The following is a 12,456-nucleotide window of genomic DNA, read 5'->3' on the forward strand; positions in this document are numbered from 1 at the left end:
AAATTATCAAATAAGCACTAATTCCCAGAAAACTATTAATAAATTATTAGTCCCTATAAATTATCAAATAAGCACTAATTCCAAGAAAACTATTAATAAATTATTAGTCCCTATAAATTATCAAATAAGCACTAATTCCAAGAAAACTATTAATAAATTATTAGTCCCTATAAATTATCAAATAAGCACTAATTCCAAGAAAACTATTAATAAATTATTAGTCACTATAAATTATCAAATAAGCACTGGTTCCCAGTAAACTAGAAACAAATTTTAAGCACTATAAATTACCAACAAAGCACTGGTTCCCAAAAAACTATCAATAAATAATAGTTATTATAAACTACCAACAAAGCACTGGTTTCCAGAATACTATAAACAAATTTTAGCCACTATAAAGCTGTCAACAAAGTAATAGTTATAATATTACTATCAACAAATTGCTAGTCACTATACAAACAATTTTCATCGACAAATCTCCAATCATTAGAAAGTTGTCAATAAAGTTCTAGCCACTATAAATCTGTCAACAAAGCACTAGAAAGTTCTAATCACTAGAAACCTATCAACAATGTGCTGATCACTATAAAACTATCAAATAAAGTAGCTGTGACTATAAACCTATCAACAATGTGGTGATCACTGTAAAACTATCAAATAAAGTAGTAGTGACTAACAACCTATCAACAATGTGGTGATCACTGTAAAACTATCAAATAAAGTAGTAGTGACTAAAAACCTATCAACAATGTGCTGATCACTATAAAACTATCAAATAAAGTAGTAGTGACTAGAAACCTATCAACAATGTTGTGAACACTATAAAGCTATTAAATAAAAGTAGAAGTGTCTAGAAACCTATCAACAATGTGCTGATCACTATAAAACTATCAAATAAAATAGTAGTGACTAGAAACATATCAACAACCTATCAACAAAGTGCTAGTCACTAGAGAGTTTCAATAGTGTGTTAGTCACTATACATTTATCACTAACGAGCTAGTCGTCATAAAACAAAAACCAAATCCTGAATCGCCAGAGAGTTAAACAAAAGTGATATTCACTATATAATTATCAACAAAGCATTAGTGACTGGAAAGCTCTAAAAAATGTGTAGAAGTTTCCGAGAAGTAGCGATCTGTTATTTTTCTGTATTATTTAGTAAATTATTAACATCAAAGTAGCCAATGGTTTAATTATGCACACCTTTATTCTATCTGCATCGCATAATGCCTACTCTTCCTCTTCTTCTTCCTCCTCTTCCTCTTCTTCTTCCTCCTCTTCTTCTTCCTCTTCCTCCTCTTCTTCTTCCTCTTCCTCCTCCTCTTCTTCATATTCTTCCTCTTCTTCCTCTTCATCTACTGCTTGAGATGGTGTAGATTCAGGTATGGAAGGCATGTGTAATTCTTCCTCTTCCTCTTCTTCGTCGTGACGTCGGGTACCAACTTCCTTATTTCTAGGAGTGGACGGATCCCATTTGAGAAGTTTTGGGGATCCTCTTTCTTTGAAAACTTTCAACTTTTCCTGCCATTGTTTCTCAGTTTCTGATTCGTAAGCGTTTTCCAGGCCCTGTTTACATGAACAAAAAATACATGGTGCTGCTGTAATAACATTATTTTAAATGAAACTTGTATGTTATCAGATTTGTGGAAGAAATTAAGAGGTAGGTAAGTGAGAGTTCCAAATGTTTGTGGCCCCGATAATGTTTTCTCATTTGAATTATGGAATATCCGTATTTATAGAGATAATTGTTCAACGGGGAAGGGGTCAAAACAGAGCTTTAGTGTGTTTAAAAAAGAAATTTTTGTTTCCATTATTAATTAATTTATTGTAAAAGCAATAAATTTCAAACGTTTTATTCTACTCAAATATTATTCAGTTAAAATAATTGGATAATGTAACAAAGCTAACTGACATTTGTAATGTACAAATTAACAACGACTTGCAACATTGTGCCATTTTAAAATATAAACATTTCTTTAAAAATAGCAGAGGTTATCGTAACAACTAAAGTCGTTTCATTTTAAAACATGAAAGAAATGATATATTTTAAAGTATATGTTATCGCTTGGGATTATTTAATGGAAACTAGTCTTAACTTTCCAGTATGGTAAAGTTTGTTAAGTTTTGTAAACTGGTTTGGTTTATTTTGAATATTCTGCAATGCTACAGGAGAGCTATCTGCGCTAGCCGTCCCTAATTTAGCAGTTTAAGACTAGAGGGAAGGCAGCTAGTCATCACCACCCACCGCCAACTCTTGGACTACTCTTTTACCAACGAATAGTGGGTTTGACCAACACATTATAACGCCCCCAAGGCTGAAAGGGCAAGCGTGTTTGATGCGACGGGGATTCAAACCCGCGACTCTCGGATTACGAGTCGAGTGCCTTAACTACCTGGCCATGCCGGGGCCTTAGTAGACTGTAACACTTGAAAATGAACAAATACTTAGCTTTCAAATTTTTACAACAAAAATACAAGAAAGTTAAAAACTTGTTACTATCAGTTTGAATGTAATATGTTCGGTTTAGTCAAATTAAAGACTTCTCGACACCAATATGTTGAAATAATAAAAACATCATAAATATGTAAGGAAGTGTACTGCAACTGAAAATTACTGGTCAGGTGTACAATGTGTAATTTCTTCCATAGGAAAACATGGCGATGTTTCTAATTTAAGTGCACATTGTAGATTTTGTAAAGTTTATTAATTTATTAAGCGAACATCAGCAATTTCTCTTTATCACAATTATTCATATTGGTGTTAAAAACGTATTAGTTGTTTGTTTATTTACCGACGTTTCGTTGACTATCGAGTCTGCCATTGTTAAAACAGTTGATAGCAATGGTTATCTTTGAATACATGGTTCAATCATAAATAAAACATTACTTTAAATAATAGTAACAAGTGGAGCATGCGATTAAAAACGTGTTTAAGAATGCAATTCATAAACTTAAGAACTTAGCAGTTAGTGGTGGTAAATTCGTTAGTGTTGTAGAATTACTATAAGAATAGAAACAAGGTAAGATAATATAACTTTTTTATAGTTTACCAATAGTGAAATAGATTACTACAGCAAACCCACAAGCTAGTTACATATTTTAGTAAAATCATAAGATAAAATTAAGTTGTCTTTCTACATGTAATAATCTACCATGATGCTAAGTATCGACCTATACGACAAACCTTCATCCAAGTAAATACCTTAACTTAACTTCCAACTATCCAGTATCGGTTAAGAACGGCTTAGTATATCTATACACACTGGTTACAAAAGTTTCAGAATCTACTCGGGTGTAACTTCATTCAGTAAATATTACGTCTACCCTTAGCCAGAACAAATACACCATAAACTTGATTAGGAACAACTATGGAAGAAATTAGAAATAAGCACATTGAAACCGCAGCCAGAACTATAATAATCACGAACGTAAACTTGTTATAATAAGTGTTTAAACAAACCATTATGAGCTTGAATATCAAATTAGTTTTTAATTTGCTCATGACACTTCACAATTTGATTACATGTGTTAAAGTCCTATTTCTCATAATATAAGATCCGAGGTTGTATACCAGTTACCGTATTCAGGTTGTTCTGGTTTGTGTGTGTATATATATAGGTGAAACAGGACGCATTCCTACTTAACGAATAAGTGAACATTCCTGGACCAGCGCATCAAAACCAGGAGAATATTAATACTTTCAGAACATGTATTTGATAACATATTATATCGAATGGTTTATTCACAAGCCGATAGATAGTAAAACTTTCAGACTAGCTCGAGAAATACAGAAAGTGCTCAGACAGCCTTAGCTAAACAACTGTTAATCACGTTAAATTCCATCTTCCAGAATACTGGCTCACAATCGTTAATTATTAATTATATTTATGTAAGTATTAGACTATATTTTAAGACGGTTTGTTATCCAACAGGTTTCTACTAGTCTGTAGTTTAGATTTTAATCTCACAAGTGTTTGCAATACTTTTACTTTATAATTAAATTATTGAAATCGTTTTCAATTATCTGTTTCACAACTGCCAGTCCCCCAGTGGCACAGTGGTATGTCTGCGGACTTACAACTCTAGGATCTGGATTGCGATACACGTGCTGGGCACAGCAGAGATAGCTCATTGTGTACCTTTGTGCGTAATTACAAACGAAGAAACACAACTGGAAAAATGCTGACAAAAAAGTTACATTATCTAACCCCCTCTTTTCTATTTTTTTTTACTGTGATTCTCCAGCCTTATTTATTAATCTGCCATTACTCACTGCTAATTTATTTCGTCTATCAATTGTCTTTCTTAAGTACTTAATTGTACTTCGCACCCGACATGTCAGTATTATTCGAAACAACCCGAACATGTCTTTAGTGACAACCACTGTAAACTGTCTTCATGATAGTGAATTGCACAGCCATCAAAACTTTGGTAAATAGAAAGTGTTTATTTACACGGTTGGTATCAATATGAATATTTGTAACGACCTTTGCAATACTCAACATGTTGATCTTCATTAGCATATCAGTAATGTTTCTTCTTCTTATTACACTACAATATATTTTTAACCGCTCTGAGTGAAGTGTTTTTAGACAAAATACATCCACAATTAACATACTAAACGTTACAACAACACTGGAATGTAAGGAAGGCATTTCAGGGATGGACGAGAGCAAGGACTAATTATGTCCCAGTTTGTATTTTGTATATACCACGTTATGAGCTGTACGCAAAGTCCCGTACAATATTATGTTATTAAGCCTAAAATTTCGTTAACATTAAAAAAACAAACGGGAGCAACTCCTTAACAATTCCCACTCTACAAGGTCAAAGGTCAGCGTTTCATCGAAGTGCTGACTTTCTCCCACACAAGGAAATCTTAGAGTAACTTTTGCTAGTGTGAGTGTTAGTTTAAGAAATAAAACAAGAGTTTTACGTACACCATCAAATAACTGTCTCTTATCGCCGTATGTCCGTCTGTCAATACGACGCTCGTACTTGCTAGCCACCTGGATCTTGGGCTGTGAAGATTTAAACAAAAAAGCAACAATAACATATAAAACATAGATATACACACACACGCTATACGTCTATACAAGTATACATATTCAAGTATAATTATACCTTCAAATAAGAATTTTATCGCAAAAAGTCCTTCTGTGTTGACTAGATACTTGGAGACTGGGGAATAAGAAAAATACGTGAAGTTGGTATAGCAAAACAACAGTGAAGGCACCTCGCGTTAGTGAAGGTGGTGATGGAGAAATGGTTATGTGTTGAATTGATGTGGATCGTGTGTGCAAATGGAATTGTTTCGATAAGTTAGTTTTTATCTATCAGTCCTAACATTAGCACTTCGTTCTATTATTACTATTCAATACATGTTTAATTTGATATTAGTGTTTTCTCGAATCACAAGTTCGTGGAGAACTGATTACGTAGGTAAAGATGATGTGCGAGAAATTTTCTTTATACACATGTATTCACTTTGGAGCAGTATCTAGCAAATGTTGAATAAAATATATTTTGCACTACTATTTCGCATTTGTGGAATGGGAACTTTATAATCGATTAACGCGATAAGGGTAAGCTAATGCTAATATTATAACATAAAAAAGTTAATGAGGTCATAAATTAGACTTAATGCATAGATGATTTACAGGGGAAGTGTCCATTTTTCCAAAACAATTGTTTGTTTGTATGTTTTGAATTTCGCGCAAAGCTACACGAGGGCTATCTGCGCTAGCCGTCCCTAATTTAGTAGTGAAAGGCTAGATGGTAGGTAGCTAGTAATCACCACCCACCGCCAACTCTTGGGCTACTATTTTGTCAAAGAATAGTAGGATTGACCGTCACATTATAACGCCCCTACAGCTGAAAAGGCGAACATGTTTGGTGCAATGGGGATTCGAACCCACGATCCTCAGGTTATGAGTCAAACGCCTTAACCACCTGGCCAAGCCTGGCCTTTCCAAAACAAAGTCACAGAGTAACTCAAAATTTGAATTTTTTATTCCGTATTAAAATATGTTTTATACCTTACAGTAATTCAGTATAATGTCAGCGTGGTGCAGTAATACGAACTTCGTTTAGTTTTAATTTTTAGTATAACTTGAAAGATATTTACTGGAAATGGACAAAAAAAGTGACCCCTTTATTAAGTAACGTTTATAAACTACCTGGCCATTCCAAGCCCTTATAGATAACTTTGTAATTTAGCATTTCACCTATCACAACAAAACCTTTCCGAAATTAGTATAATGTCAAAATAGAACATGAAATTATTATAATTAGACTTTGTAATCTTACATCAGTTCATATTAAACATCTGGGTGGTCCTCCTCGTACCATAATAACCTTCACAAGGCTAAGTAGCATACAGTCTATAAGATTATTGATGTAATCCACGGTGATTTTTTTACATCTCTTCATTAAAAAGCTCAACTTATCTATAGTAACTATTTTAGATCGTGGCCAGCAATTTTCCTGTTCGGTTCCGCCCAGAAGTTGGATTACAACCTGGAGACTTTACTGGCCATGGCAAATTTGTAACGTTCACCTGGTCGAGATAATTTTGTACAATACGCGCACTATTAGCAGTGGCATTGTCATGCTGGAATATAAAGATTTTGCCAAGCCTTTTCCTAGAATATGGCAGAAATATCGTCTTCATGTGATGCATGTAGTTGACGCTATTGATATTTCTCTGGAAAATATCAAGAGCAGTTTTTTACATCATGATAAATAATTGCCCAAACATATACTACACCATCTCTTGTGTGTTTTGTAGGGGAAAGACAGTCTCTCTTCATTTGTTCTCGAGTCAAATGACTAACACAAACTGTATCACTAGCTTTAACAAGCCAGAAACAGGCCTCATCTGAAAATATGACATGTCGCCAGTGTCCTAACTGTAAGTTGTCATGTTGTCTTGCTCAATTAAAACAGTGACGGTGGTTAATTCTGGTTTAACATCGGTTTGGAGATAGCACATCTTGCAAAATAGCCTTGTCTGGTCGGTCTACTATTCACTGCTCACCTGGATACTTTGACATGAATGTGATCATGCAACTCCTGTCGTAAGATGTTGCAAAACGTATTTTGACATCGACGGGCAGTAGTGAAATAAAGTTTTTTGTAGTCCGATAACGTTTCAGGATTCTATATACAGTATACTAGGGCTATTCTAATGTTCTAGCAATGTCAGTTTGCTTCATACCATTTGTAAACAGTCGAACAATGTGACACCCTATAACTACTGGCACGTGACGAGGCATGACTCTACACCAAGAGAAAAATTGTCTGAACAAAGCATTAATTTGTTTACTAATAAATATTATACCAAAATCACACCCTTTTACACACAAAAGGTGTGTACGTGTACTTCGACGAACAAATGCTGAAAACAGTTTATACACACCACAATCACATTCGTTCATATTTGTCTGAGCATACACGACCTTCTATGTCACTACACCGTCACTTACTAAATAACTACTCCATGGATATAGTTGGCCAAAACAGTGTTTATTTGATTGGGGTTATATTTTTTGTATAATCAGTGTTTTTTACATCATAAAATATTTTCTAAAATTTGTTTTCGCACTTATAGGATTAATGTATTACGTTTTCAGTGTTGGGTAGTAGAATCGCCAAAATAAAAGAAAAAAAAAAGATAATTCTTTGGAAAAGGTAGTAGTGGTATAGGGACTTTTAGGCCTTGAAATTTAATATAAATTTAAACTGTAAAATATAATTGTCAGTGAATATAACTACTCGTGACATAATCGGCGTTTTGAAATAACTTGAACGAAATATGTTATTTAATTATCTAGAAAATATTTAACCATTTGAGAGACCTCGTGCTTTATAGTAAACCATCACTTTATATGAGAGAAATAACTAAAAAATAGGATATGAAAAGATTATATTCATTTACAAATTATACTCCAGATATAGTTTCTTAATATAGACATTTACTAGCCACAGGTATGTAAGTTTTTATTCTGTTGTTGAAAGACACTTTTTTAAATATTTTACCAATTCATCTTACCGGATGCTTTCCTTGGAGAGCTCTGAAAAATAACGATAAGAAATATTTAGTAAGTAAATCGATATTTGTATAAAGTTTTGACAATGAACTTGTTTTATTAAAATTGTTTATTTGAAAGAAAACTTTTCCACAAAATTTACACATAAAATCAAAATACAACAACGAAATCAATTCCATTTTAGAAGTACAAATTTTACTTACGGAGAATATGTTTTAGTGTTAATTAACTGTTTTGTAACTTACTTTGTATGTATAATTAACAACATTATTTAAGATCAAAGCATCAATATGTATTTCATAGGAAAAGTTTATAAAATATTTTTGAGAATTTTAATAATCTACATTATGAGAAAGATCAGTTTTAGTTTTACCCTAAATTGCATATCGAAAATTAACTAATTTACCTAAAAGTAGCTTAATTACGTCAGTCCTACGTCTATATATTTTTTACATTAGTTAGTACGTTAGACTCGTGTATATATTTCTATGTGTAGATAAGGTTAGAACATTAAATTCACGTATATTTTTCTTATAATTCACTGCCAAATTGCTGAAAGTAAATTCTCAACAATACAACCGTTTTAAATTTATGGAAGACTGACAAATAAATGTAACTAGGTACGTAATAAACATGCAAATACTGAACTTTATTAAACCACATCATGCACTCCTAAGAACACCTGTGCCTAAATTGTGAGTTAACTTGAGAAAACGTTATTCTTTTCGTTTCTAAATAAGACATACAAACAACGGAAAAAATATCTTAATTGTTACAACAAGAAAAACCTTAAGTTCTTACTCGGGATCTAAGCCTTTCTTCAGAGCTTTGTTTCGGTTTATCTGTCTCTGTCGTTCATTAAGTTCTTTGAGCTGTGGATAAGTTATATTATTTTCAAAACAACACAATAAATATGGAGTTTTCATGTTATCGCTAGACACAATATCAGTTATATATAGACTATTCAAAATGGTTCTTTTTAGATGAATAAGTAATCACCTTTTTTCTGTTTCAAAGATAACGTTTTACACATACAGGGTATTACACTTATATTCCCTCATATTTAAAAATATGATTAATATTAAATGTTCTTTTTTTATATACTATTGAAATCAGCCGATGTGAGAACAGTATCAAAACGGAAGATCATAACTAGGTAGTTGCTACATAACGTATATACGTAACAAATAGCACAGGTTTCATCATAAAACTTAGTGCAAACGTAGAGACATCTTCGGAAACTTTGTTTTACAGCCAAACAATACCACTATTAAATTTCTTTAACTTTATTGATGTATCGATGTTTTAAGAGTGAGAAATCAAGTTGCATATAATATAATTTTCATGTAAACTATCAAGAGGATTTCTTGTAAACGAATGTCATTGATTTATATTAGCTTCTCATCAAAACAAGTTGTCTAGTTAGATCAGAACAACATATATATAAGCACACCTAATTAAGTATAATTTTCGAGCTATATTACTTATAATGTTTTGTTTGTTTATAATTAAGTACAAAGGTTTCTAGCCTTGTAAGTCCAAAGACTGGTGGGCACTTATAATTATTAGGATGCATTATTTTATCAGATGGATATCATCACCGTTAACGATATTTTCGGCCGTAAACCCAATAGCACCACACCAGGTTCAACCAGCCCAGCAGGTTAACGTTAGTTGTAAGTCCATAAAGCTTACAATGTAAAATGATTGTTATAATAGAATAACAACTATAAAGCTGAATTACAAATTATAACTAACAACAGTAGATAATGTAAATATATTAACCAATGTTCTGCGTGTGTGCGCCCTGCGGCAAATGTTTCACTTGTTTAGTCCGAAGTACAACTATGAACTACCACAGTATGGTAAAAGATACACTTTCATTGTTTGTGTAGATATGATAGAGCTTAATAATATATCTATTGTGTTTAAAATCTCCAGGTTCAATAACAGTTAAAACAGCACGACTTCAGTTGCTTTTCTTTAACTTTTTCATTTTTCCAGCAAACATCTAACCTTCTATGCAAAGTATATAAATAAGAAGATATTTAAATCACAATATATAAAGCAACTAACATCGTAGTCCTGACGTTTCTGACGTTCCTCCAAATCGTACTTATCCGACTCCAAAGTGCAGATTTTACTCCACAGTTCCTGAGCTTTTTTTCGTAGCTCCTCACTATTGAGCCCTTCAAGTTCAAGAGATTTTACTCTATATTGCAAACAGATTTTCTTGTCTTCCTCTAATTGTTCTTTTGTCTTGTTCATCTCGCTTTTAAATTGCGTCGCACTGGTAAACTAGAAACAAGATTGTTCTATTACATTTACCACAAGACAAAGCACTTTGTTACATACATATGTGTGAGTAATTTAATTTTGTTTTCCAAACTCACTGCACTTAAAGAGTACTATTAATAAACTAGACTAACAAACTAAAACGCAATTATATTATTATTTTTTCATAAATACATTTTTTCTTCACTATCTTTTTACTTTTCACATTTCTAATTTTATCTAATATTTTGAAATGTGAGGGAAGAGAAACATAAAAATCAATATTTAAAAGAGAATTGACGAAAACTTCATTTTCTTATAGTTAAAGACTTGTTTGTTTTTGAATTTCGCGCAAAGCTACACGAGGGCCATCTGCGCCATCCGTCCCTAATTTAGAAGCGTAAGACCAGAAAGAAGGCAGCTAGTCATCACCACCCACCGCCAAATCTTGGGCTACTCTTTTACCAACGAATAGTGGGATTGACCGTCATATTATAACGCCCCCACGGCTGAAAGGGCGAACATGGTTAGTTTTTGAGAGAGATTCGAACCCGTGATCCTCGGATTGCGAGTCGAGTGCCTTAACCACCTGGCCACACCGGGCCATAGGTAAAAAGTACCATAGAGGCAAGTATTCATAAGAAAACTAGAACGGGTAGGATGGGTTGTAAGGTGGAAGACGTCATAGTTTTGGCTTGATAAGGGCCATAGACATTGAGAGAAATATTTTTAAAAGTGCAATTAGTAAACATGGTAATAACGTTAGTTAAAAAGTAATTGTTTAAAGATGTAATAAAGGAGTATCTTGTGTTTACGTTACCTTATCGAAACTAGGATGACCAAGAGCTGCAACAGAATCGTCTTTCTTTTGAATCACAAAGTTCCTCTTGACGGGTTCTTGAAGCTTTTGCATTGCTTCTTGCATCGCGTGTCTCTTCTTTTCAGCTTCTTCTAAACGCTTCCTTTTGGCTTCTGCTTCCTTTTGTTTCTTTTCCTCCTGATTCAAAAAAGACAAACATATTTTTTGGAATAGTATATAGTTCTTGATAGTTCTTAGAATATATATATATTACCTCAATTATCAGATTCTCAGTAATAAAATAAGCATAACTCTTTATAAAATATACATAAGTGAATGTGTGTGCTTTTTTGTGTCACATTTTTCTCAATATAATTCACTTTTTATCGGTTAGTGATATAGTTTTAAGAAACCTAAATATTATAACAAATTTAATTGTTTTATAAATATCGCTTGATTACAACAGTCTACATTTTTCACAAATACTTTTATTCTTATAAATCAAATGTTGAAGTAATAAAACCTGGTAGAAAGAGCTTATAGATATAAAAATTTCAGGTTTTCGAGCACCTATAAATCGTACAAAATTAAGGACATGCCCATTCTTGAACAATGTTACTTTAATTTTTCGAAAGTCGGTTAATTTTCAAAACTCTTTATCGTATAGATAATGATTTTAAAAATGACATACGTTAATTGTTAGTTATCATAAAATAATATGCCTCATATAATACAACTGGGTCTGCCTAGGTTAACGTAAAATTAATATAAAAAATACACATGATATCAGGAAGTTAAGGAAAGAAGGGGTTTAAGGGGTCTGTCACTTACCATTTCACGTAATCTAGTTTCTTCTTGTCGCTTTTTCATTTCCATCATTTTTACTTCCTGTTCTTTCCTTTGCATTTTTCGTCTTGCCTGCAAAAAAAAAAAGGTAGTAAAAATTTTCAAAATATCTTGTTTGTTAACAAACATTACTTTGATTGTTTGTATTTAATCAATGGTTTGTTTTTATGAAATAATATTCGTTTGCTTGATTTTTTGTTTTTTGAATTTCGCGCAAAGCTACACGAGGACTATCTGCGCTAACCGTCCCTAATTTAGCAGTGTAATACTAGAGGAAAGGCAGCTAGTCATCACCACCCGCCGCCAACTCTTGGGCTACTTATTTACCAACGAATAGTAGGGTTGATCGAAACATTATAACCCCACTGCTGAAAGGGCGAGCATGTTTGGTGAGACGGGAATTCGAACCCGCGACCCTCGGATTACGAGTCGAGCGCCTTAACCCACCTGGCCATGCCGGACCAAAGTTAAGAGTAAGACGTT

The 12,456-nt window shown here is 33.0% G+C and overlaps 1 protein-coding gene across 9 annotated transcripts in view; it reads right to left on the reverse strand.

Annotated features, from left to right (window-relative positions):
* The window catches only part of LOC143226355 (uncharacterized), a 59,574-nt gene that overhangs the window by 1,488 nt on the left and 45,630 nt on the right, over window positions 1-12,456 (reverse strand). For all 9 annotated transcript variants that reach the window (XM_076457222.1, XM_076457226.1, XM_076457223.1 and 6 more), the window contains 7 exons: window positions 11,959-12,045; window positions 11,149-11,325; window positions 10,131-10,352; window positions 8,856-8,926; window positions 8,057-8,078; window positions 4,944-5,024; window positions 1,207-1,569 (listed from right to left, as the gene is read on the reverse strand). In XM_076457222.1, the coding sequence (XP_076313337.1) occupies window positions 1,234-1,569; window positions 4,944-5,024; window positions 8,057-8,078; window positions 8,856-8,926; window positions 10,131-10,352; window positions 11,149-11,325; window positions 11,959-12,045 (996 nt within the window). In that variant the 3' untranslated portion in view covers window positions 1,207-1,233. The remainder of the gene's footprint in view (window positions 1-1,206; window positions 1,570-4,943; window positions 5,025-8,056; window positions 8,079-8,855; window positions 8,927-10,130; window positions 10,353-11,148; window positions 11,326-11,958; window positions 12,046-12,456) is intronic.

The sequence above is a fragment of the Tachypleus tridentatus genome, chromosome 9 (assembly GCF_004210375.1).
Source record: "Tachypleus tridentatus isolate NWPU-2018 chromosome 9, ASM421037v1, whole genome shotgun sequence".
In the NCBI taxonomy this organism is placed as follows: Eukaryota; Metazoa; Arthropoda; class Merostomata; order Xiphosura; family Limulidae; genus Tachypleus; species Tachypleus tridentatus.